This window comes from Scyliorhinus canicula, chromosome 18, assembly GCF_902713615.1.
Source record: "Scyliorhinus canicula chromosome 18, sScyCan1.1, whole genome shotgun sequence".
In the NCBI taxonomy this organism is placed as follows: domain Eukaryota; kingdom Metazoa; phylum Chordata; class Chondrichthyes; order Carcharhiniformes; family Scyliorhinidae; genus Scyliorhinus; species Scyliorhinus canicula.
Window position 1 is genome coordinate 120,307,141 of NC_052163.1, and position 26,993 is coordinate 120,334,133.

General features: G+C 47.6%; 1 protein-coding gene across 1 annotated transcript in view; it reads right to left on the reverse strand.

Annotated features, from left to right (window-relative positions):
* Positions 1–2,519: 2,519 nt before the first annotated feature.
* The window catches only part of LOC119953314 (hydroxysteroid 11-beta-dehydrogenase 1-like protein), a 31,775-nt gene continuing 7,301 nt past the window's right edge, over positions 2,520–26,993 (reverse strand). Inside the window, exons 2-8 of the mRNA XM_038777474.1 lie at positions 20,780–20,910; positions 17,790–17,901; positions 15,057–15,148; positions 11,140–11,233; positions 9,713–9,878; positions 7,466–7,718; positions 2,520–2,862 (exon numbers count right to left, since the gene is read on the reverse strand). Coding sequence (XP_038633402.1) covers positions 7,514–7,718; positions 9,713–9,878; positions 11,140–11,233; positions 15,057–15,148; positions 17,790–17,901; positions 20,780–20,910 — 800 coding nt within the window. The 3' untranslated portion in view covers positions 2,520–2,862; positions 7,466–7,513. The remainder of the gene's footprint in view (positions 2,863–7,465; positions 7,719–9,712; positions 9,879–11,139; positions 11,234–15,056; positions 15,149–17,789; positions 17,902–20,779; positions 20,911–26,993) is intronic.

Consider the following 26,993-nt stretch of genomic DNA (forward strand, 5'->3'; position numbering starts at 1 on the left):
TTATTCTAGTCAGGCACAACCTTTTTTCTCATGCCGTTTGGCCTTTCCAAATGATGATTTATGCTGTCTGTCAAAATTGTTTCCAATAATTTGCCTATCCCTAGGCTCGGCTGACTGACGTTATATTCGGTCTGTCCCGTCCTCTGTTTTTGGAAGGGTGTGGGGTGGAGGGAGTTAGGGTGGGGGAAGAAGGAGGGATGCCCCCCCACCCCACCGATTTGTGGATGTAAAGTCTGATCGGTCAAACGGCTTGTTACTGTGCGGGAACCAATGCTGCCTTGGCAAGTCAACACTTAATTGGGACAGTGAGGAAATGCGGCAGCCAATCTGTGCACAGCAAGCTCCAACAAACATGGGCTAAATGAGTGGCTCCTGGTGTTGCTCGAGGTGTTGCTTGAAGGAAATACCTCAGCCTCAACAGAGGGACGAACTCCCCCAGGCAGTACATTTGCAGCCCGAGTCATGATTAAATTTGGGCAGGAAATTTCCTTTCCAAACTCTGACTGGGGAAGAAGTTATTTGTGACTTTGAGCAACTGGGGCTCGGCACTTCCACTGGGTGGCACTGTGGGATTATTTTCACACTGATGGACCGATGACTTATATTTAGATGGAACAGCATCGCCTCTTGCTGGCAGATATATGTAACTGCATCAACATGGGGAAAAACAAACTTGTCTCCACATCTGCTGTACACATGGAATGAGAAAACTCAACAACTATTATCAGCAACAAAGAAACTCTGTTGATCAGTTTAGAGACAAGTTCCCATGATTTGTTGACACTCTGAAAACACAAGCAGATGTTCCTTCATCTGATTCCCTGCTTCCAATTAACTCCGTTCATATCCTGAAGGCGCCAACTTAAACTGACATAGCAACCTTCCTCCTGCAAACCAACGTCTTTGACCAAGATGAAGGTTCTTCTTGGGCTCCACATCCATTTACTGGTTTGAGCTGCTGCCCAACACACAGCATTTTCAAAACCCAACTCTTCAGAAGTGACCATGTAATCCACACTGGCACGCTAGTGCAGTACCGAGGGAGTGCCGCACTGTCAGAGGGTCAGTACTGAGGGAGTGCCGCACTGTCAGAGGGTCAGTACTGAGGGAGTGCTGCACTGTCAGAGGGTCAGTACTGAGGGAGTGCTGCACTGTCAGAGGCTCAGTACTGAGGGAGTGCTGCACTGTCAGAGGGTCAGTACTGAGGGAGTGCTGCACTGTCAGAGGGTCAGTACTGAGGGAGTGCAACACTGTCAGAGGGTCAGTACTGAGGGAGTGTTGCACTGTCAGAGGGTCAGTACTGAGGGAGTGCTGCACTGTCAGAGGGTCAGTACTGAGGGAGTGCTGCACTGTCAGAAGGTCCGTACTGAGGGAGTGCTGCACTGTCAGAAGGTCAGTACTGAGGGAGTGCCGCACTGGCAGAGGGTCAGTACTGAGGGAGTGCCGCACTGTCAGAGGGTCAGTACTGAGGGAGTGCTGCACTGTCAGAGGGTCAGTACTGAGGGAGTGCCGCACTGTCAGAGGGTCAGTACTGAGGGAGTGCCGCACTGTCAGAGGGTCAGTACTGAGGGAGTGCTGCACTGTCAGAGGGTCAGTACTGAGGGAGTGCTGCACTGTCAGAGGGTCAGTACTGAGGGAGTGCTGCACTGTCAGAGGGTCAGTACTGAGGGAGTGCTGCACTGTCAGAGGGTCAGTACTGAGGGAGTGCCGCACTGTCAGAGGGTCAGTACTGAGGGAGTGCCGCACTGTCAGAGGGTCAGTACTGAGGGAGTGCTGCACTGTCAGAGGGTCAGTACTGAGGGAGCGCTGCACTGTCAGAGGGTCAGTACTGAGGGAGTGCTGCACTGTCAGAGGGTCAGTACTGAGGGAGTGCCGCACTGTCAGAGGGTCAGTACTGAGGAAGTGCTGCACTGTCAGAGGGTCGGTACTGAGGGAGTACTGGACTGTCAGAGGGTCAGTACTGAGGGAGTGCCGCACTGTCAGAGGGTCAGTACTGAGGGAGTGCTGCACAGTCAGAGGGTCAGTACTGAGGGAGTGCTGCACTGTCAGAGGGTCAGAGGGTCAGTACTGAGGGAGTGCTGCACTGTCAGAGGATCAGTACTGAGGGAGTGCTGCACAGTCAGAGGGTCAGTACTGAGGGAGTGCTGCACTGTCAGAGGGTCCGTACTGAGGGAGTGCTGCACTGTCAGAGGGTCAGTACTGAGGGAGTGCTGCACTGTCAGAGGGTCGGTGCTGAGGGAGTGCTGCACTGTCAGAGGGTCAGTACTGAGGGAGTGCCGCACTGTCAGAGGGTCCGTACTGAGGGAGTGCCACAATCCTTCAGCTGCAATGTTAAATTGAGCCTCTGCCTCCTCTCTGGTTGATGTAAAAGACCCCCTGGCATTATTTCAAAGATGATCAGGGCATATTCCCCCTTTTCCTTGCCAATATTTATCCCTCAAACAAATAATTTAAAAAACGAACATCCTGGAAAGACATCTTTGGACAGAGGATCAGAGTTAACATTTCACACCAACCAATTAGAATAAATGTCATTTATTAGGCCACTTAGTCCCAAGTCCCACGGTGTAATGGTAATGTCAATGGGGTAGTTAGTCTATAGTCCAGGTTAATGCTCTGGAGCATGGGTTCAAATCCCACCAAAGCAGCTAAATTCTTTCATGGGGTTGGTTTAGCACAATCGCTGGCTTTGAAAGCAGACCAAGGCAGGCCAGGAGCACGGTTCAATTCCCAGACCAGCCTCCCCGAACAGGTGCCGGAATGTGGCGACTAGGGGCTTTTCATTTGAAGTTGACTTGTGACAATAAGCGATTTTCATTTTTTCAAATGGCCTCTTTCTGTCTGGTGACTTCGACCTAATTCCTTGTGTGGTGATCACAAGTTAACCAGATGCAACACAACTGAGCGACCACTAGAGGGAGCACGGGAGAGCCATATAAATAGATCAGGACAGGAAGTGAGGACACACTCTTCACAGCAGGCGGGCTGGCAAGCAGGACACACAGCAAGCAAAGCTGGTAGTTAGCACTGGAAGGTAGTTCTAGGTCGAGCTCTGGAAACTGAACGAACTCACAATAAAGCATCTTCTCCACACTTGAGACTGCGAGCTTTATTAAGACACGAGGAACAACACATGGTACCAGCAGTGATTTCAGACGCTTACTACAGGACAACTCAGCTGCAGATACAGAAAGCACAAAATGGCATGGAAATCTCCTACTGGACATTTGACTGGGGAAGACATCGCTAATTCGAGGATGTGGCATGGATACCCACCTCAGCTGGACACGACTGGTAATGTAAGAAATGTCTGGAAAAGGTTTAAACAAATGTTCGATTTTTATCTCATAGCTAATGATGTAGCAGAGGCCTCAGACAAAATTAAAATAGCAATTCTCATCGAAGGGCCTGTCAATAGGAAAGTGTATAATGGATTTAAACACTCAAAAGGTGAAGACAGGAACAGCTTACAAACGTTACTAAACAAATTTGAAGAGTACTGTGAGAAATTTGAACAGCAAGGCATGCTCACAGTCCAACCTGCACAGAGACTGAGTGATGCAAGACTTAAAAAATCACAAAAAGATCAGGAAATCGCGAATGCACAGTACAGATCAAAAAGAAGAAATAACATGAATTTTTCACAAAGCCAAAACGCTGAAATCCAGTCCAGATCGGAAAGAAAAGGTAACTTACAACTTTTAGAAAGAAAAAACGCTGAAATCCGCGATAAAATGGCGTCGGAGCACATTTTGCAGTCTCTGGTAAGCAAAGAACTACAAATCGCGTCTGCGCATGCGCCGGAACCGGAAGTCGCGCATGCGCCGGAACCGGAAGTCGCGCATGCGCCGGAACCGGAAGTCGCGCATGCGCAGTTTACAAAAGATCGCGGCGCCGATCGTTATGCGCATGCGCAAGCCGCGCATGCGCAGTCAAAAAAAGTCTTCGTCGCGGACCGTCATGCGCATGCGCAAGCCGCGCATGCGCAATGGGCACCGAACCGCACAAGGAAAGAAAGCCGATTTGCACATGTGCAAGTCGTTCCTACGCGTGACGTCATGACGTCTGAGAATCCTGACCACGCCCACTTAAAAGGGAAATGCCCGAAAATTGAAAACAAGACACTTAAAGTGGTAAAACCAAATTTTCTTGCCTCAGAACACAGAAAAATGCCTGAACTTAAACCAACAGTAAAAAACAACTTGCACAAAACCTTGGAAAAAGCTGCCTTCACCACACACAGTGAAGCGAACAAAAAGAATTCCGAAACAACAAAAGATGATTTGTTTTTCGACGATTACCTCTCAGACCTGACTGGGTCAGTCGGATATGCTTATCACAGCATCAGCGACACGGTCGCAAAGTACAACACGAACCAACTCGTGGTAGATGAATCCAACCAAAATGCTTTGGTTTTCGAAGAATACTACTCAGACATAGCTGAGTCAGTCGGATATGCTTATCACAGCATCAGCGACACGGTCGCAAAGTACAACACGAACCAACTCGTGGTAGATGAATCCAACCAAGATGATTTGGTTTTCAAAGAATACTACTCAGACATGGCTGAGTCAGTCGGATATGCTTATCACAGCATCAGCGACACGGTCGCAAAATTCAACACGAATCAACTCATGGTAGAAGAATCCAACCAGGATGATTTGGTTTTCGGAGAATACTACTCAGACACAGCTGAGTCAGTCGGATATGCTTATCACAGCATCAGCGACACGGTCGCAAAGTTCAACACGAATCAACTCGTGGTAGAAGAAGCCAACGAAGATGAAATGGGTTTCAAAGAATACTACTCAGACATGGAGGAGTTATTTGGACATGCTGATCACAGCATCAGCGACACCGTTGCAAAGCTCAACATGACTCTACTCATGGTGGATGAATCCAACACCATGGTGCCATGGCAGCTCGTCGATACATTGGATGACAGCAATACCCAAGACTAAGACGACGCCACACAGAGAGCACAGGAAGACTCCACGGAGCGAGCGATGACAGGCTCCACAGTGCGAGTGATGAAAGACGCCAATAGGGATGCCAGCAAACACTCCCGGGCGGACACCAAGCATGAACAAGACCATGAAGGTAAACCAGCTGTACCTGAGCAACCGCAAGCAGACTATGAAAGTCTACCAAGCTCACAGGAACAAGAAGAAAGAGCGGACTATGAAAGTCCAACACGCTCACAGGAACAAGAAGAAAAAGCAGACTATGAAAGTCCAACACGCTCACAGGAACAAGAAGAAAGAGCGGACTATGAAAGTCCAACACGCTCACAGGAACAAGAAGAAGACAATGCACCTCTGCCCACTGCATGCGAAGACAGTGACAAGGTGATCACACTCAACGTACAGGATCACAGTGAGACTGACAGTTCTCAGCTTGTCTGTACCGAAGCACAGAGCGAAAACAGTGACAAGGTGCTCGCACTCGACGTACAGGATCACAGTGAGACTGACAGTTCTCAGCTTGTCTGTACCGAAGCACAGAGCGAAAACAGTGACAAGGTGCTCGCACTCGACGTACAGGATCACAGTGAGACTGACAGTTCTCAGCTTGTCTGTACAGAAGCACAGAGTCGGGCCACCCAACAGTCCAGAGAGACAACGCCAAAAGAAAACATGCAGATTTTGACTCCAGAAGAGGAGCACCTGGAGTCCACAGAGACAATGCCGAAAGAAACCATGCAGATTCTGACTCCAGAAGAGGAGCACCTGGAGTCCAGAGACATCAAACAAAAAGAAACCATGCAGATTTTGACTCCAGAAGAGGAGCACCTGGAGTCCAGTGAGATAACATCAACAGAAATCATGAAGATTTTAACTCCAGAAGCGGAGCACCAAGAGTCTAGAGAAACCACGTCAACTGAAATCATGCAGATTTGGACTCCAGAAGAGGAGCGCCGAGAGTCCACAGACACCGCGTCAAATGTAATCAAGAAGACTTTGACTCCGGAAGACGAGCACCAAGAAAGCAAAGATGCGGAATCCAATTCTCCACAACTGATTGATGTCACCTGCACCGATGCAACATCGGATCATTCGCACCACTCGCGAGACGGAATGCTCAATGACTCAAATTATCCACTCGGGACACTCATAGAGTATAACAAAAAAAACAAAAGTCAAAAGAAACACAGCAAGAACAAAAACAACATGAAGCGCGACAAGACCAACAACAATAGCAAGAAGCACAGCAGAAACGAGAACGACAACAGCAAGAAGAAAAGCAACATGAAGCGCGACAAGACAAACAACAATAGCAAGAAGCACAGCAGAAACGAGAACGACAACAGCAAGAATAAAAGCAACATGAAGCAACAAGACAAACAACAACGTCAGGCACAAAGATAGCGACAACGACAGAGGCAGAAACAACAAGAATGGCAACAAACACAACAAAGTCAGGAGCAAAGATAGCGACAACAACAAAGACGGAAACGACAAAAACAGCGACAAGTACGGCAACGGAAACAACAAAACAGGAACGACAGAAACAACAGCAATGAAACAACGACTTGTACACAATGGCACTACTTGGCACATGATGGACGATGCCACAGCACACTGCAAAACGATAACAAGACTACAAACATGTCATGGGATGACAACGAATCGCACAAACTCACGTCTGCTCCAGAACAAGCAAGCACACCAGCATCCAAGGCGGATGAGACAATAAATCAACACCACAAGCACAAAAAAAAAGTCCATGCCAGTCAACATCAGTGATGTGACCATGCAAACACCTCGGGATGACGCATTGGGTACTTAAGACAACAAGGAACACCAACAACATTCACAGCGGACTTGCAATATCAATATCACCACGTCATCAACAACAAAAAGAAAAAAAAAAAAAAGCTCTGAACAAATTCATCAAGTTTGGACTCATAAATGTGTTTATTAAGTTTGGACATATAAATACATTGGCTTTGTTAACTAAGGCAATAGCATCATCACTTGTATAGATACGCATATCATAAGTTACTGTTTTGTATAATTTTCCTTAATGATGTACAGAAACTATGTAATGAGAAAGAGGGGGATGTGGTGATCGTAGATTGACCAGATACAAAAACAACAGAGCAAACACGAGCGGGAGAGCTATAAATACACTGGGACAGGATGTACAATTTTCTTTAACGATGTTCAGAAAATATGTTAAGAGAAAAAGGGGGATGTGGTGATCACAAGTTAACCAGATGCAACACAACTGAGCGACCACTAGAGGGAGCACGGGAGAGCCATATAAATAGATCAGGACAGGAAGTGAGGATACACTCTTCACAGCAGGCGGGCTGGCAAGCAGGACACACAGCAAGCAAAGCTGGTAGTTAGCACTGGAAGGTAGTTCTAGGTCGAGCTCTGGAAACTGAACGAACTCACAATAAAGCATCTTCTCCACACTTGAGACTGCGAGCTTTATTAAGACACGAGGAACAACACACCTTGCTGTGACTTTTTGCACCTCCCCAGGAACCGGCAACTGCTGCCGGCTAGTCTCCGTCTTCTTGGCTTTTTTCCTGGAAGGAGCTGCGAATAATTTTCTCCCTCATTTCAGGAAACCAGTCTCGGACGCTCACAAGTAGAGTTGTCCACCAGGGGTAATAGATTTCTCGTGCCCTGACAGCCCCACCTTTAATGATGGACAGGGCAGACTCAGGCACTGGGTAAGCGGTCACTAGTCCCACATCCAAGTTTCTAAATGCATACATAGAAGCAAATAAGATGATTAAGGTTAACATTTTTCGGTAAGCTACTGTTCAGTAACATTAAGGCAATCAATACCAGGTTCTCATGCTGCATTGTTTTTTAAAATAAATTTAGAGTACCCAATTCATTTTTTCCAATTAACGGGCAATTTAGCGTGGCCAATCCACCGTGGGTTGTGGGGGGGGGGGGGGGGGGGAACCCACACAAACACGGGGAGAATGTGCAAACTCCAGGGCAGCACGGCTGCATAGTGGTTAGCACAGCTGCTTCACAGCTCCAGGGTCCCAGGTTCGATTGCTGGCTTGGGTCACTGTCTGTGCGGAGTCTGCACGTTCCCCCCCTCCGTGACTGCGTGGGTTTCCTCCCACGGTCCAAAGTTGTGCAGGTCAGGTGGATTGACCAGGATAAATCGCCCTTCCAAAAAGGTTAAGTCAGGTTTTTGGCAAAGGCGGAAAGGGTGGAGGACCCCCCCCCCCCCCCCTCCCCCCCCCCCCCCCCCTCCAGAGACCGAAGCATCCCTCCCGAGATCAATGGACGTCCCCATTGTCTGTGGCTCGCTCGTGGCGATCCGACAGCCGGCAGGTGGAAGAATTCAGCCCTCCAAGTGTGGGCTAAACAGGTGAGAAACTCCCCAGGGCCCAATGAAGTGGACAGAGGCGACGGGAATCTCCCTGAAAAACCCACCACAAATTAACTTCGAAATTTTGGGGGAGAATCAAGCCCCTTGTAAATAATGTGAGAATAAAGATTCCGAAGAGGGAGGAGTACAAAAAGAAATTTAAAAAACCAATAAGAACTCATTACATAAGTAAATGCCAGAAATTCATTGTGGAGGTAGGAAAGTGACAAGGAAGGTATAATATCTGAGAACTAGAGAATAAAAAGACAATTACTTGTATCCGCAGCAAGTTGTATTCTGTTAAGGGGCAGCACGGTGGTGCAGTGGGTTAGCCCTGCTGCCTCACAGCGCTGAGGTCCCAGGTTCGATCCCGGCTCTGGGTCACTGTCCGTGTGGAGTTTGCACATTCTCCCCGTGTTTGCGTGGGTTTCGCCCCCACAACCCAAAGATGTACAGGGTAGGTGGATTGGCCACGCTAAATTGCCCCATAATTGGATACTCTAAAAAAAAAATTTTTTAAGTTGTATTCTGTTACAGGAAAGTAATTGTCCAAATATTAGCTTTAATTCGGCAAGGTATGTCTTTGGACTGAAACGTTGTCAGAGGGCAGGGTGGGGTGGGTGGCACTATTCTGTGTGACCTGCACTCCCAGCAGTGACCTCTGACCTTTGAGCTTTACCTATGCCCAATTTCCCCCATTGTGTCTGCAAGGACCAGTCCGATGAAGCATCATATCATGATCCGAAACATAATCACCTCTGTTTCTCTCCACTGTCCGGATTATTTCCAGCATTTTCTGTTCTTAATTTTGTTTGAGACAGCGAGGCCAGAACTAGGATCCATAATGTAGTCACTGTCGGGAATACAGAAGAACCCTCTTTACCCAGAGAGCGTTTAGAATATGGAACCAACTGTCACAGGGAGTAGATGAGGTGAATATCCGAGAAGAGAAAGCGAGATGAGGGAGAAATGACGTGTTGATGGGGTTAGATGGTGGCGGAGCATAAACACCAGCATGGGCCAACAGGGCCGAATGGCCTGGTTCTGTGCTGTAAACACGTTTTAATTAATTAATTAATTCAAATGTTTCCATTTAAGGGGCGATTTAGTGTGGCCAATGTACCTACCCATCTTTGGGGGGTGGGGGTGAAATCCACGCAGACACGGGGAGAATGTGCAAACTCCATTTGGACAGTAACCCGGAGTCGGGATCGAACCCCGGTCCTCGGCGCCGTGAGGCGGCATTACTAACCACTATGCCACCATGTGCCCCCCCCCCTCCACCACTTGTTAATTTATAACGTATTTTGTTCCGATTTGGGAAACCATTCATGGTGTGCCGGTTCGCACTTCACAAACCTACTTGACTTTCTCTTTAGTCGAATCGGTGTCAATCATTCCTAGGATGCACAGTGTCACGGAGACATCCCTCCCCTGCAATGCGAGCTCTTGACGCAGAGAGCTAAAGAATCCATCCAGAGCAAACTTTGAAGCTGAATACGAGGCCGCGTACGGGATGGCAATTTTCCCTGTGGGGGGAAAAATAAACCAGTAAGTTGATTCCACGTTCCAGTTTCTCTGCGGCATTGTGGCTTTGGCTGCCCTCTGAGCTCTCGCCAAGTTGCCATTTACGTGTCAACCTATATTGAGGCAGGACAACACATCATTCATCCCAACGAGTCATTGCTGGTCTTCATAATAATAAGAATCGCTTATTGTCACAAGTAGGCTTCAATGAAGTTACTGTGAAAAGCAAGTCTGGCAGCATCTGTAGGGAGAGAAAAGAGCTAATGTTTCGAGTCCGATGACTCTTTGTCAAACGTTAGCTCTTTTCTCTCCCTACAGATGCTGCCAGACTTACTGAGATTTTCCAGCATTTTCCCTTTCATTTCAGATTCCAGCACCCGCAGTAATTTGCTTTTATTACTGGGAAAAGCCCCTAGTTGCCACATTCCAGCGCCTGTTCGGGGAGGCCGGGACGGGATCTGAACCCGTGCTGCTGGCCTTGTTCTGCATTACAAACCAGCCGTTTAGCCCACTTTATGCTCTACCTGAGCTTCCTCCCATCTTTCCTCATCCAAATCGACCATCATAACCCTCCATTCACTTCCTCCTCATGTGACATTCCAGTTTCCCCTAAAACACATGGGCTGGATTCTCCTGTACCCTAGCTGCATGATTCTTGTTGCCTCCCCATTCGCTGGCGGTGGGATTCTATCCACCCGCCGCTTGTCAATGGAATTTCCCATTGAAGCCGCCCCACACCGCCTGGAAACCCGTGGGTGGGGAATGCGCTGCCGGCGGGAAAAGAGAATCGCAAAGGCCGGAGAATTGCAGCCCATCTATACTATCCGCTTCAATCACTCCCTCTGGTAGCGAGTTCCACATTCTCACCACTCTTCGATTAAAGTAGTTTCTCCTGCATTCCCGATTGGAACTCTTGGTGACCACCTCATATTGCTGCAGTGATGCTCTTCCACACAACAGGAAACTTTCTCTATGTATCCATTATCTCAAAAACTTCTACAGTTTTAACGGCTTCCGTTCCCCTCAACCGTTTTCTTTTCAAGAGAAAAGTAACCCAGCCTGTATTATTTATTCTATCAGATGGTGCATTGGCTACTTATTTAACCATGGGATGATTGTGGAATGGCCCTTGAGCAGGTGATGGCGTACCGCCTTCTAGAACTGTCTATTTGGTGTAGGCCAGTGTTAGCTTCAGATGGAGAGGGTATCAGCCGAGGGTGAAAGAGAACAACACTGGGAGGAGAATCCCAGCCAAACACATACCACACAGTGAGGAGACAACAACGATGGACCCATTGCTTTTGGTTAAAGCAGGAAGAGCAGCAGCTGTGAGCTGGACATAACTCAGGAAGTTCACCTGAAACGGTTAAGAAAAAGTAATACTTTCAAAGAAAAACTCATGCAATAGCGTGCAGAAACGCAAATAATAATAATAATCTAATAACCTTATAATAATCTTTATTAATGTCACAAGAAGGCTTACATTGACACTGCAATTAAGTTACTGTGAAAATCCCCTCGTCGCCACACTCCGGCGCCTGTTCGGGTACACAGAGGGAGAATTCAGAATGTCCAATTCACTTAACAAGCACGTCTTTCGGAACTTGTGGGAGGAAACCGGAGCACCCGGAGGAAACCCACGCAGACACGGGGAGAATGTGCAGACTCCAGTCCAGATGACCCTTGGTCAAAGCTTTGACAAAGGATCACCTGAACTCGAAACATTAGCTCTTTTCTTTTCCTACAGATGCTGCCAAACCTGCTGAGATTTTCCAGCATTTTCTCTTTTGGTTTCCGATTCCAGCATCCGCAGTAATTTGCTTTTATCGAACCTGGGACTGTGGTGCTGTGAATCAACGGTGCTAACCACTGTGCTACCGTGGCGCCCTATACAGTCAGCGACAAACCTGCAATAAGATCTGTGCCATTAATGAATTGGTAGTGTTTTGGTGACACAGACAGAGCTCTTTGGAAATTAAAATACAGCTGGTGTTTATTGCGAAACCCCTTTGTTTTGGACAAGGTCATTTTGAGCACAGGAGGCTCTGTGTCCAATTGACAATCCAGGCACCGGAGCATATAATTCAGGCTGGCACTCCAGGGCACAGTACTGCGGGAATGCTGCACTGTTGCCGGTCCTGTCTTTTGGAAAAGACATTAAATCGAGACCCTAACTACCTTCTGAGGTAAGACATAAAAAAAAACCCCCGGCACTATTCGTAGAGAAAGGGCATTCTCCCCAGTGTTCGAGTCAATATTCATCCCTCAACTAAACAGATCAGCTGGTCATGATCACATGGCTTTTTGTGGGATCTTTCTGTGCACTCCCTGTGCTCAACTCAACACTCATCAGTGCATCTTTCATCAAAAGGGTTGTCACGTTTACACAGAAGTACTTCATGAGCTGCATGGCATTTTTGATCATCCTGAGGCCATAAAAGAGGCAAAATAAACACAAGGGCGGCACGGTGGCACAGTGGTTAGCATCGCTGCCTCATGGTTCCAGGTTCAAATCCCACTTCGGGTGACTGTCAGTGGGGAGTCTGCACGTTCTCCCCGTGTCTGCCTGGGTTTCCGCCGGGTGCTCCGGTTTCCTCTCACAGTCCAAAGATGTGCAGGTTAGGTGGATTGGCCATGGTAAATTGCCCTTAGGTGGGGTTATGGGGGTAGGCAAGGGGATTGGGACTAGGTAGGGTGCTCTTTCAGGGGGTCAGTGCAGACTTGATGGGCCGAATGGCAGTGCAAGGGTTCTATGATTCCCTCATTCTCTGTAGCAAGCAAGCAACATACCCTCAATTTACTTTCAAAGCTCTCTAAATGTCACAAGGGAGTTGTTGTCAATCGCAGTGGTGCCGATAATACATCTTGCCAAGGTCATCCCCACACCCCCACTACTTGCCCTCAAACAACCGCGCAACCTCAAACAAACCATTGTTTGCAGCAAACTACCCAGCCTTCAGAACAGTGACCACGACACCACACAACCCTGCCATGGCAATCTCTGCAAAACGTGCCAGATCATCGACATGGGTACCACCATTACACGTGAGAACACCACCCACCAGGTACGCGGCACATACTCGTGTGAATCGGCCAATGTTGTCTACCTCATATGCTGCAGGAAAGGATGTCCCGAGGCGTGATACATTGGTGAGACCATGCAGACGCTGCGACAATGGATGAACGGACATCACGTGACAATCGGCAGGCAGGAATGTTCCCTTCCAGTCGGGGAACACTTCAGCAGTCAAGGGCATTCAGCCTCTGATTTCCGGGTAAGCATTCTCCAAGGCGCGCGCAAAATCGCTGAGCAGAAACTTATAGCAAAGTTCTGCACACATGTGTATGGCCTCAACTGGGACCTTGGATTCATGTTGCATTACATTCACCCCCCCACCATCTGGCCTGGGCTTGCAAAATCCTACCAACTGTCCTGGCTTGAAACAATTCACACCTCTTTAACCTGGGGTTACCCCTATCTCTGGATCTGTAAAGACTTAATTACCTGCAAATGCTCATATTCAAAGCATTGTCTGGCATCTTTGTTTATATATATTGTTTCTGGAACATACCTCTTCACTCACCTGAGGAAGGAGCAGTGCCTGAAAGCTAGTGATTTGAAACAAACCTGTTGGACTTTAACCTGGTGTTGTAAGACTTCTTACTGATAATACAGGTAGCGGACCCGGTATCTGGGAAGCTTGGGACTGGATGTGTGCCGGATTTGGGGAATTTCTGGATTTTGGGTCTGAGGCTTAAAGAGTGTTATTCAAATTTCTATCCAGGGTGCCAGGACTTTGGGATCCCGGTTAAGGGGTCCGGTACCTGTGTTGCTGAGGAGACTCGAAGTCCACAACAAGCGGCTCTGAGAAAACTCGTTGCAACACTCATCCTCAAGCACCCCTTCACAAACTACCCAACCTTAGGATGCTGTGAGATTTGGACTGCAGCACGCTTCCATCTCTTTTCTGGTTGCTTAATGATTGGAAACAAGGCAAATGCCGTAACAAATCCAAGTCACTTCAGAATCCACAGGACAAAGAATAGATGAAAGGAGTGGGAACACATCCCAGCAAGCTGCAGGCTCCAAATGGTACTCGATGGTACACTGCTTGGGATAGTGATTGTTGAGAGAACGGTGAGTGAGGAATACTGATAGAGTCAGGGAGTTATACAGCACAGAAGGAGGCCCTTCGGCCCATTGTGTCTGCACTGGGCATCAATCCCCTATCTATTCTAATCCCACTTCCCAGCACGTGTTCCGTAGCCTTGTATGCTATGACATTTCAAATGCTCATCTAAATGCTTCTTAAATGTTGTGAGGATTCGGAGGAGACGCAGACCGAGGAGCAGAAGCGCAAGTGGGAGGAGGAGCTGGGAGGAGAGATAGAGGATGGTCTATGGGCAGACGCGTTGAGTAGAGCCAACGCGTCTACAACATGTGCCAGGCTCAGCCTGATACAATGTAAGGTTGTTCATCGGGCTCACATGACAGTGGGCCGGATGAGCAGATTCTTTGGGGTGAAAGACAGGTGCGCAAAATGTGTGGGAGGACCAGCGAACCATGTCCACATGTTCTGGGCATGTCCGAAGCTATGGGGATTTTGGCAGGGATGTGCAGATGTCATGTCCACGGTGTTAAAAACAAGGGTGGCACCGAGTCCAGAGGTGGCGATTTTCGGGGTGACGGAAGATCCGGGAATCCAGGAGGAGAAAGAGGCAGACGTTCTGGCCTTTGCTTCCCTGGTAGCCCGGATTCGGATGCTATTAACTTGGAGGGACTCAAAGCCCCGAAGTTCGCCTTGAGAGGGTCACTGTTAGGGTTCACTCGGAGGTGGCAACCGTTCGCCGACTTCTTTACGGAAAATTAATCGTCAGCAGATGGGATTGGGGGGGGGGGAGTAGTTTAGTAGTTTAGATTAGAATAGGGGGTCAATAAGGGTGGGACCTGTACAGAAGGTAAATGGCTTTTGCACTATGTTTATGGTTTCATAAATATTGTTTATTTTGTTGTTATTACTATACCAAAAATACCTCAATAAAATGTTTATTAAAAAAAAATGTTGTGAGGATATCTGCTAAGCTCGAATGAGCATCACACAATCACACAATGTTGCCTTTTAGCATTTCAGCCACAACACATTTACAGAAACTTATTTTCAATGGAACCCAAAGCTTACCTGCATCAACCAATTGGTGTTCTCAGCATTTCCATTCCACATCATTAAAGGATCATATCCAACGTGATTCAAAACCAGAAAATCCAAAGAGCCTGGGAGAAACACGAAGCAAGTAAAGTTACACAATCCATTCGACTGTGGCCATTGCCTGATTGGACCACCTCCTCCCAAGTCCCAAACACAGTTACACCTCTCCCCTCACCCTCGGCTGAATGCAAAGCTCATTGTAACATCTCTCATCATAGGTCCTGCTAATAATAAATTCTTACCCCTGATATTAACTGTAACCCTGAGTGCGATTTCATAGTATGCACACCTAGAGGGGCTGGTTTAGCACAGTGGACTAAACAGCTGGCTTGTGATGCAGAACAAGACCGGCAGTGCGGGTTCAATTCCCATACCGGCCTCCCCGAACAGGTGCCGGAATGTGGCGACTAGGGGCTTTTCACAGTAACTTCATTGAAGCCTACTTGTGACAATAAGCGAGTATTATTATTATACTTTACTAGTAATACTAGCAACAATACTAGCCACCTTGTTACGATCCAGGACCAGACCCCAACATTTGTCAGGATACCGGACATATTACCCCAATAATTTTTTTAAACTTTGTTAAACTGTGAGGAAAGGATACTTCACTCCTGATGTGATTCCACGCACAAATAGGGACATGGTGAATTAAAACTAACTCTATTATTAACACAGTATTGAACCCCCTGAACATCACAGAAATACAGCTTACAATTACCATTAAACAATGCTTAACAATAAAAAGAAACACTTTAACTTTGAACTGATACCTTATTTATCTCCAATCAAGCAAAACCCATCACAGGTCAAAAACCATGGGTGGAATTCCCCAGTTTTTCTGAAGCGGCCCATTTGCTGGCAGCGGGATTCTCCTTTCCCACTGCTTGTCAATGGGATTTTCCAATAAAGCCACCTCACACTGCCAGGAAACCACCACCACTGCCGCCTCTTCTTTCCACCCCCCCTGCTCCCCCCCCCCCCCCATTTAATTTAGAATCATAGAAACGTGGAGATGTAATGCTGTAAGGAGTGGCCATTCAGCCCATCATGCCTGTGCTGGAGAAAAAAGAGACTAGCTGCTCATTTTACTCCCATCCCCCAGCACCTGGTCATTAGCCTTGTAGGTTCCAACACTTCAGTTGCAGATCCAGGTACCTTTTAAATGAATTGAGCGTTTCAGCCTCATCCATCAACTTAGGCAGAGAACGCCCACCACCATCTGGGGGGAGTATTGCGTATCCCGCACGGCATGTTTCCCCGGCGGCGGCCCGTCCACCATTGGCCCGCAGTGGTATCTTCTGGTTCTGCCACTGCCAGTGGAATTTCCCATTGACTCCACCCCAGCGCCACACCAGCCCCCCCCCCCCCCCCCCCCCCCCCCCCCCACCCCACTCCCCATGCCACATCGCCGGGAAATCATCTGCGAGGGTTTATCGTCAGTGGGGCCGGAAGATCCAGCTGGCGAAAATGACCAGAAACCACCCCCCCCCCCCAAGCTTTTCCTCATGTCCCCTCCAATCCTTCTACCAATCATCCTCAATCTATACCCCCTGGTTATTAACCCCTTATCTAATCTTTCCTGTCTACCCTGTCTGGGTTCTTCATAATTTGTAGACCTCAGTTAGATCACCCCATAGCCTCCTCTGCTCTAAGGAAAACAACGCTAGCCTGTCCAATCTCTCCTCATGGCAGCGATTTGCAAACCCTGGCAACATTCCTGTAAATCTCCTCTGCCCTCTCTACGGAGCAATTATGTCCTTCCTGGAATGTGATCAGAACTGTGCACAAACCCCAGCTGTGGGCGAACCAACATTTTATACAGTTCCATCATTACAACCTGCTTTTGTAGTCACTACCTCGTCCAGTAAAGGGAAGCGTTCTAAATGTTTTATTGACCATCTTGCCCACCTGTTCTGCAGCCTTTGGGGACTCTGTAGACATGCATTCCGTGATCTCGCACTTCCTCGCCCCCTTTCAATATCTTCCCATTTATTGATTATTTCCTTGCTTTGTATGTCCTTCCCAAATGCATTACCTCACACGTTTCTGGATCAGATTCCATTTACCACTTCTCCATCCACTCAACCAAGACATCAATGGAATTCTGGAGTTGACACCTCACCCCTTCACTATCAACTATATGGGCAATTTTTGCGTCATCTGCAAATTTCCCAATCATACCTCCCACATTTAAGCCTGAATCATGAATACATGCAACAAACAGCAAGGCCACCAACACTGAGCCCTGTGGAACACCACGGGAATCTGTTTTACTTTTGCAAAAACATCCATTGACCATTATTACCCTTTGTTTCCTGACCCTGAATCAATTTTGTATTCAATCTGCCATCCCAACTTCCCCTGTATACTATGAGATCTCATTTTCCTGACCACTCTGCCATGTGGGGCCTTGTCAAATGCCTTACTGAAATCCATATGGACAATGTCTGTTACTCTACCCTCATCAATCCTCCTTGGTACTTGCTGAAAATGTTCTATTGAGTTAGTAATACACGATTTTCCCCTAACAAAACCATGCTGACTATCCCTGATCAATCTGTTTAGCGTGTCTCTCAGAATTGTTTCCAATAATTTGCCCACTGCTGAAGTCAGACTGACCGACCAATGGTTTTCTGGCCTGTCCCTCACGCCCTTCTTAAATGTGGTACAATGTTGACAAATCTTGAAGATTAAAACACGTACCCAGCTTCTCCAGGGCAAACTGCACAACCATCCCTGGATTCCTTGGATCTGCCATGTCTGCAGCATACGAATAGACCTTCTTTGCACCCAGTTCCAAACATTTCTCCTCAATCTTTCAAAACGAGAGCACAACATGGTTTAACATTTAGAACATTGAAGGGGCGGCACGCTGGCGTAGTGGTTAGCACTGCTGCCTATGGCGCTGAGCACCCGGGTTCGATCCCAGACCCGGGTCACTGTCCGTGTGGAGTTTTCACATTCTCCCCGTGTCTGCGTGAGTGTCACCCCGGCAAATCAAAGATGTGCAGCATTGTTGGATTGGCCACGCTAAATTGCCCCTTAATTGGTTTAAAAAAAAGAATTGGGTACCTTGGGTCCCAGCTTTGCTTTCCTGACCGTACTGAGTTACCTGGTCCCAATCACACCAACAGTCAGGGGACCCCTATTAACCTCGGTAAGGGGAGGAGTGGGTATGAGTGAAACCAGCTTTGGTACCTGCTCCTAACCACTGTCAGGACAATAGCACCAGATATTCCCTATTTATAATCCGGGATTGGCCAGGGAACACGTACAAAATACCCGCAATGGGGGAGGGAGGGGGGGGGGGGTGAGTGGTGGTTCAACAAATCTCTAAACTTCTTCAGGAATACATCATAAACAATGGTATAAGAAAATTGGAGTAGGGATTGGTACAGGGTAGCATTCAAAATACTGGGATGCATTATCCGGCCCGACAGCCACGTGTTCCCCGGCTGCGCATCATTCACTGGTGGAGGGGTTCTCTCTTCCCGCCACTTGTCAATGGGATTTCCCACTGGAACTACCCAGCGTCGTCGAGGACCCCGCTAGCGAAGGGGGCGCTGCCAGCAGGAAAAGTGAATCCCAACACCAGGAGAACCCCGGCCAGTATGAAGTCCCGTTCAACTCTGCGGAGTAGATTCTGACTCTGAGGTCACATAGAGTGGGTGATAGTTAATCGGAAGCTGCTATTATCATAGAATCATAGAACCCCACAGTGCAGAAGGAGGCCATTTGGCCCATCGGGTCTGCACTGGCCCTTGGAAAAAGCACCCTAATTAAGCCCACGCCTCCAACCTATCCCCATAACCCAGTAACCCCACCTAACCTTTTGGGCACTAAGGGACAATTTAGCATGGCTAATCCACCTAACCTGCACATCTTTGGACTGTGGGAGGAAACCGGAACACCGAAAGGAAACCCACGCAGACACGGGGAGAATGTACAAACTCCACACAGTCACCCAAGGCCGGAATTGAACCTGAGTCCCTGTAACTGTGAGGCAGCAGTGCTAACCACTGTGCCACTGTGCCGTATTTCTCCTTAATTCTATTTTCTTTGATTTTAATAGAAATAAACTTGGGTATGGAAGTAAAACAGATTTTGTTTTTGAGTAAGGACATTAGGATCATCAATGTTCTGGGTACATAGGAGGTAAATAAATTTTAAGTACCTAATTTGTTTTCCAATTAAGGGGCAATTTAGCATGACCAATCCACCTACCCTACACATCTTTGGGCTGTGGGGGTGAAACCCACACAGACATGGGGAGAACGTGCAAACTCCACACGGACAATGGCCCAGGGCCGGGATTCGAACCCAGGTCCTCAGCGCCGTACACCGCAATGCTAACCACTGTGCCACCAGCTAAATAGAGTTAATGTGTAAGTCAACCATGAATTAATAGGGCAGCATGGTGGTGCAGTGGTTAACACTGCTGCCTGATGGCGCCGAGGGCCTGGGTTTGATCCCGGCACCGGGTGACTGTCCGTGTGGAGTTTGCACATTCTCCCCGTGTCTGCATGGATCTCACCCCCACAACCCAAAGAGGTGCAGGGTATGTGGATTGGTCGCGCTCAATTGCTGCATAATTGGGAAAAATAAAGAATTGGGTCCTCTAAATTAATAAAAATAAACTTGGCTAAAAAAATGTTTCTATAAAGAACAGTGGAAGATTTTATAACATTAAACATGCCAGATAAATTTATGATTTTGTCTTTTTCTCCTGTGGTCGAAGAATACGTCTTTTACTGAACTGTTGTTTATGATACCTTGCTGTGCACAAATGGGTTGCTATGCGATAATTTCCCACCTTTTAAATGTGACTAAAATACTATAAGAACTGTGAAGCTCTCAGAGACATCTCAAGGTTGTGAATTGCACTATATAATTGTTTTTCTCTCCTCTCATAAGGAAGTACCTGTATACACCTCCCTCAGAAGGAGTGTAACAGATTCCCTGCCAACAGGGAACCCACCTCGGGGGGGCTTGCTTGTGAGAGGATTGGAAGGGCCGCCTGGCAAGAAGCGACAGACTATCCCCCCCAGTGTCTTAACCTCAGGCCATTTAAGGCTAAGATGAGGAAACGTTTCTTCACACAACGGGTTTGTGTTGCTAAATTCAGGATGGTAGGCGTAGTGTTCACAAAGCTCACAAATAATTTGTAAATTGAACAAAGCTTATAAATTTATTAACATGACTTCATTGGATTCGACACTTACTCCTATATAATACACAGTTGATAATTAACATATAATCTACTACTAATCCCTACATTATTCTATTAACTATGATCTGCTCTCACTCACACTATCTTTCCTTTAGTCTGTACTCTAGCTATATCTGTCATTTCTCTCTCCAACAAGACTGAGCATCAATGTCTTATATACTTGTAACTCTAGCTCCCTCTGGTGGTTGATCCAGACATCTCATTAACCCTTGCCATTCTTACACTTATGATAATGTCACAGTGACTCTTTGGAATTCTCAATCCGAGAGAGCAGTGGATGCTCAGTCATTGAGTATTTTTAAGACTGAGATTGATAAATCTTTGGGCAAGGAATATGAAGATAAGTCAGGAGAGTGGGGTTGAGGTAGAGATCAGCTATCATCTTATTGAATGGCAGACCAGGCTTGAGGCACAAAATGACTGACCCCTCCTCCTATTTCTTATGTCCTTATTTACTTCTTACTTGTTTCAGACGAGCTTCATTCCGTGCCGTTATTACAAGGTTAGCACCAAATCTGGCATAGTGATATGCCAGCTGTTCACCTATTCCTTTACTAGCACCAGTCAGTAGGACATGCGAACCCGACAGTAACTCTGTTCAAAGATTAATAAAAGAATTAGAATGTCACAAAGCATGTAGGTCCATTTTTTTACTAAAGACTTTAGTCAAGGAAAAGAAAAGGTTGCTCTTGCTGTTTTGAGTGCAAAGTCAGCAGTAATGATGTGTGCACAATTGCACCAAAGTTGTATTCTAATTGCAGAGATTAGATAGTGAATGTATCAACGGTTGGTCTAAACTGTAGCCAAGTGCACCTTGCCCATTGACATGTATGCACCGGCATTAAGCACCTCTGTGTATAAATCCCTCTGACAAGTGACTGTTTCTACCCTCCTACCTATTCCTGCACTCATTATTTATTTTTTTTTAATTTTGAGTACCCAATTAATTTTTTCCAATTAAGGGGCAATTTAGCGTGGCCAATCCACCGAGCCTGCACATCTTTGGGTTGTGGGGGCGAAACCCACGCAAACACGGGGCGAATGTGCAAACTCTGCACGGACAGTGACCCAGGGCCTGTATCGACCCTGGAACCTTGCTAACCACTGCGCCACCGGGCTGCCCCTGCACTCATCTATACAGAATTACTTGAAATATCCAGTACAGAAACAGGCCATTCGGTCCAACTAGTTCGTGCCAGCATTCATACTCCCCTCAAGCCTCTCTTATCCTTCCTCATCCACCCCTATGATGTTACTCCCTTCCTCCTCATATGCCACCTCTGCTTAAATGCATCAATACTATTTACCTCAACTACAGTCCATGGTTATACGTGGTGCAACATAAATGCAAGTCTTTTCTGAGTCAGCTATTTGGAGACATGTTAGGGATGTTTTTTCAGACAATGCTGAGTCTATTAGAGGCAAAAACAAATTATACAGGCAATATACAGGAATATTGTGTGCCGTTTTGGTCTCCTTATCTGAGGAAGAGGGAGTGCAGCGAAGGTTTACCAGGCTGGGGTGGTGGGACTGATGTTTCAGCAATGATTGAGTGGGTTAGGATTGTATTGGCTGGAGTTCAGAAGAATGAGAAACCAATAAAATTCTAACAGCACTGGACAGGGTAGATGCAGGAAGGATGTTCCTGAAGGTGGGGGTGTCCAGAACCAGGGGTCAGGGTCTGAGGATACAGGGTACATCATTTGGGACAGAGATGAGGAGAAATCTCTTCACTGAGAATGGTGAGCCTATGGAATTCGCTACCGCAGAAAATAGTTGAGGTCAAAACATTGTGGGCGGGATTCTCCGCCCCACCGCACCCATTTCCTGGTGCGGCGCGCCCCCGCCGACAGCGGGTTCTCCGTCCCGGCAGCCGGCCAACGGGGTTTCCCATTGCATGCACCCCCACGCCGTCGGCAAATCCACGGGCGTGAGTGCGCGTCCGGCGAAAGGGAGGATCCCATCGACGGAGAATCCGGCCCTGTATGTTTTCAAGAAGGAGTTAGATACAGCTCGTGGGGCAAAAGAGATCAAAGGATATGGGGGGAAGGCAGGAACAGTCTATTGAGTTGGATTATCAACCATGATCATAATAAATGGCGGATAGGCTCGAAGGGCCGAATGGCCTCTTCCAGCTCCTATTTTCTATGTCTCTTTGTTAAGTCATAAAGACAATGCCGAAGAACCTTTATACAGGATTCTCTATTTAAAGGGCTCCTTAAACAGCTTGTTAACTGAGTTAGTAATAAGAGGTGCTGGTGGGTCGGGTGCTTTTGGGCGGCGCCTTTTTGGCCCCGATCTTTTGGCGCCGTTTTTTTGGCGCCAGTTGTTATGGCGCTCATTTTCTTGGCCCACCACGGTTTGGCGCCAAAATCAAAATTAAAGCATGTAATAAACCTCCGTTAGTAACCTCGGAAAGCCTGTGTATGTGTCCCACAAGAGGCACCCTCCCCTCTCTCTCACAGGCTCCCCCCCCTCCGTAATCCTTAGAAGCCTGAATAGTCTATAGAATCTAGTTATTTAACTTCAACGCCGAAATTATCAACGCCAAAATTCCAATTAGCGCGGCGGCATACGAGTGTCACTCCCAGTGACACCAGGTGATATTGAAGGCGGGCGGCTGGAAAGGTGATCAGAAGAATCTTAAAGGAAGCGAGATAAGCAGAGAGGTTCGGGGCGGGGGGGGGGGGTCCCAAAGATTGGTGCCAAAGCAGCTGGGGGCGCGGCCGATGGCGAATCAATTTATATCGGGATGCTGAAGAGAGCAGGAATAGATCTGCAGAGACATCTGGGATTTTACACGGGGCATGGTGACCCCTGAAGGGTTAAACGGTTCCGCTTTCCATTTTGAAAGTTTCATGAGCTACCTTCGCATTAAACATTCGCAACTCTGACCCCAAAAGGGATCCTCCATTAATTAAAACTTTCTTTAAAAAAATAATAGCGCCTGCTGCGAATCATTTCTTCACTGTGCGATGCAATGTTTAACTCTGCTCCTGGAAGCCGTTTGACTTTCTAACCTCCTGCCGATGGCGAGAGTCAGTAAATAGACACACAGCCTTAAAGGCACATTCACCTCCACACCCACACTTGGATTGCGGGGCAACCTTTTAGCTCACGTTTCAAAAGATGAAAAAAGCATGAAGGTAGATATGCATTTATGTAGCCTTTCAGGGCCTCGGGGGCAAGTTAAAGCCCTTTAAACAGATAATGAAGTACGTCGGAAATGTTGGTGGCGCCAAAAAGGCCAGCGCCAAAAAAGGCCAGCGCCAAAACAGGTGAGTGCCAAAAGGTCGACGCCAAAAGGGCGGCGCCAAATAGTGCCATTCCCGTGCTGGTTACTTCATTACTTTTCACACAGTCGCATGTAACTGGTACAATGTAATGTGAAGTCAGGCTATTGGGTTACATTATGAGGACAGTTTATTATATTCTCTGGAGCATAGAAGATTGAGGAATTTAAGATGCCCGAAGGGCGTCACAGTAGCACAGTGGTTAGCACTGTTGTTTCACAGCACCGGGGACGCGGGTTTAGTTCCCGGCTTGGGTCACTGTCTGTGCGGAGTCTGCACGTTCTCCCCATGTCTGCGTGGGTTTCCTCCGGGTGCTCCGGTTTCCTCCCACAGTCCAAAGATGTGCAGGTTAGGTGGATTGGCCATGCTAAATTGCCCCTTCAGTCCAAAAGTTGGATGGAGTTGCTGGGTTACGGGGATAGGGTGCTCTTTCAGGGGCCGATGTACACCTGACGGGCTGAATGGCCTCCTTCTGCACTGTAAATTCTATGATCTCTATTTATAATTTGATAGAATCGATGAGAGGAAATATTTCCTCTGGTGGGGAGGGGGGTGGGGGAGTCTAGGAAGAGGGTCGTTCAGGCCTATGTGAGGAAGCATTTCTTCAATTGAAAGAGTAGCAGAAACCTGGAAATGCCCCTCTCAAAATGTTATTGTTATTGAGGCTGGGGATCAATTTCAAAACTGAGTTTGTTAAGTTTTGTTAGGCAAGAACATTGAGGGTTATGGGATTAAGATGGGTAAATGGGAATTAAAACAGCACCTTGTAGGTCCTTGGGGCGAATTGAGGAACAAAGAGATCTTGGTGTACAAGTCCATGGATCCCTGAAGGTGGCAGCACATTTAGATAGGGTGTGTGGTGATATGCATCACTGTATATCCACAAGGGGTTAATGTAAATACACTACAACTAAGTAACCACTAGAGGGAGTACCAGAGATGCCATGACACACAGACATGCAGCCAATGGGTCATTACAACAGGACACAACCAATAGGTAATCAGGACACCCAGAGGTGGCATTACCACAAGGGAGCACTTCGCAACCCATATAAAAGGACAGGGCACACATGCTCTGCCTCTTTCCACAGATAGACATCTAGAGAGTGCATCAGGGTTGATCAACAGCATCACACCCAGCACGTGGCTTAGAGCAGGCTGGGAAAGGTAGACTGAGTTACTACAGTTAGGTTAGCAGAGAGTCAAACCTCATTTAAGAACTGTGTTAATAGTTCAATAAACACGTTAAACTCATTTCATAGTCTGGAGCTTCCTTTGTCAAAGTATACATCAAGGAAGCAGCTTATGCTACACGAAGCAGCAGAACACAACAGGGTGGTGAAGAAGGCAAATGGATTGCTTGCATTTATTAGCCAGGATACAGAATATAGGAGCAGGGAGGTCTTGGACGGAGTGCAGGATGTTGCCTGGGATGGATTGTTTCAGCGATGAAGAGAAACGTGATGGAATGTGCCTACAGTGCAGAAGGATGCCAGTTGGTCCTTCCCACAAGCACCGACGCTCTGAAAGAGCACCATAGCTAGGCCCACTCCCCCACCCTGTCCCCGTAACTCCACCTAACCCACACATCCTTGGATACTAAGGGGAAACTTTTAGCATGGCCAATCCACCTAACCTGTGCATCTCTAGACTGTGGGAGGAAACCGGAGCACCCGGGGGAAACCCACGCAGACACAGGGAGAACGTGCAAACTCCACACAGACAGTGACCCAAGGCCGGAATCGAACCCTGGCACTGTGAGGCAGCAGTGCTGGCTGCAGTGGATAGGCCGGATCTGTTTTCCCTGGAGCAGAGGAGGCTGAGGGGGGCATCTGATAGAGGTATACAAAATTATGAGAGGCCAGAATTATACATAGTGGGGATTGTAAGAAGCTTTGCCCCTCAGCAGAGGTGTCTTAAATCAGAGGGCTGGTTTAAGGTGAGGATTAAGTTGTTTAGAGGGGGACTGAGGAAACATATTTTCATCCAGAGGGTGGCGAAAATATGGAACACACTGCCTGATAGGGTGGTGAAGGTAGGTTCTATCACAACTTTTAAGAAGCATCTAAATCTCCAGGGCACAGTAAGCAATGGGCCAAGTGCTGGTAAATGGGATTAGTATAAATTGGTATTTAATAATAATAATCTTTATTATTGTCACAAATAGGCTTCCACAAAGACTGCAATGAAGTTACTGTGAAAATCCCTTCGTTGTCAAACTCTGGCACCTGTTCGGGTACATGAAGGGAGAATTCAGAATGTCCCATTCACCTAACGGCACGTCTTTCGGGACTTGTGGGTGGAAACTGGAGCACCCGGAGGGAACCCATTCAGACACGGGGAGAATGTGCAGACCCCATACAGACAGTGACCCAAACCGGGAATCGAAACTGGGACCTGTGGTGAATGTAACTTATTAATTCACACTGTATTTACCAATACCATTGTAAGCGCAGTAGCATTATCCGACCACTAGGGGGAGTAGCTCTGGGAGTGCTCAGGAGTTTGTACAGGGCTCCACCCTTGGCTCCGCCCACGACTCCTCCCCCTGGACTTGCTGTATAAATACCCTTGTCCAGAGCCAGCCTGCAGTTCATCGAGAGTTCAACGGGTAACAGGCTGGCTCTGTAGCAAGTATATTAAAACCACTGTTCATATCTAGTGAATTGATGGTTCCATCAATTTAATCTACTTAAGAACAGTCAGGATCGATCATGGAATCAGCCCTCAAGCCTGGATGCCTGGAACTCGACCCACAGGATGCAGAGGCAAAAGAAATCTTCTCCCACTGGCTGCGGTGCTTTAAGGCCTACCTGGCAGAAGCGAGCTCAGCCGAAACAACAGAGGAACAGAAGCTAAGCCTACTGCACGCGTGGGTGAGCCACAGAATCTCTACGCAACTAAACTCGGCCAGTTCATATACAGCAGCGCTAGCGATACTCGATAAGATGTATGTAAGGCCCATTAACAAAGTTTACGCACGCCATGTGTTCACGACTCGCCGCCAGCAGCCTACTGAATCACTCGCCGAATTTTTAAGAGAGCTCAATAATTTATCAAATGACTGTAACTATCAAGCGGTTACCGCGGCTGAACATAGAGAACTTGCTGTACGCGATGTTTTTGTAGCGGGCCTCAGGTCTAATTATGTGCGACAATGACTGCTGGAAAAGGGGGCCCAAGACTTAGAAACAACTGTGGAAATTGCTACCACGATGGAGGTCTCTTTCCGCAGCCTCACCTCGTTCCCCGCGGACCCCTCGACCCAATCATGGGCCCCCGAACAGCGACTCCCCCAGGTCTGTGCCACGTGGCCGCCCAGCCACCATGCTGCCCCAGCCAGCCACTATGCTGCCCCAGCCAGCCACTATGCTGCCCCAGCCA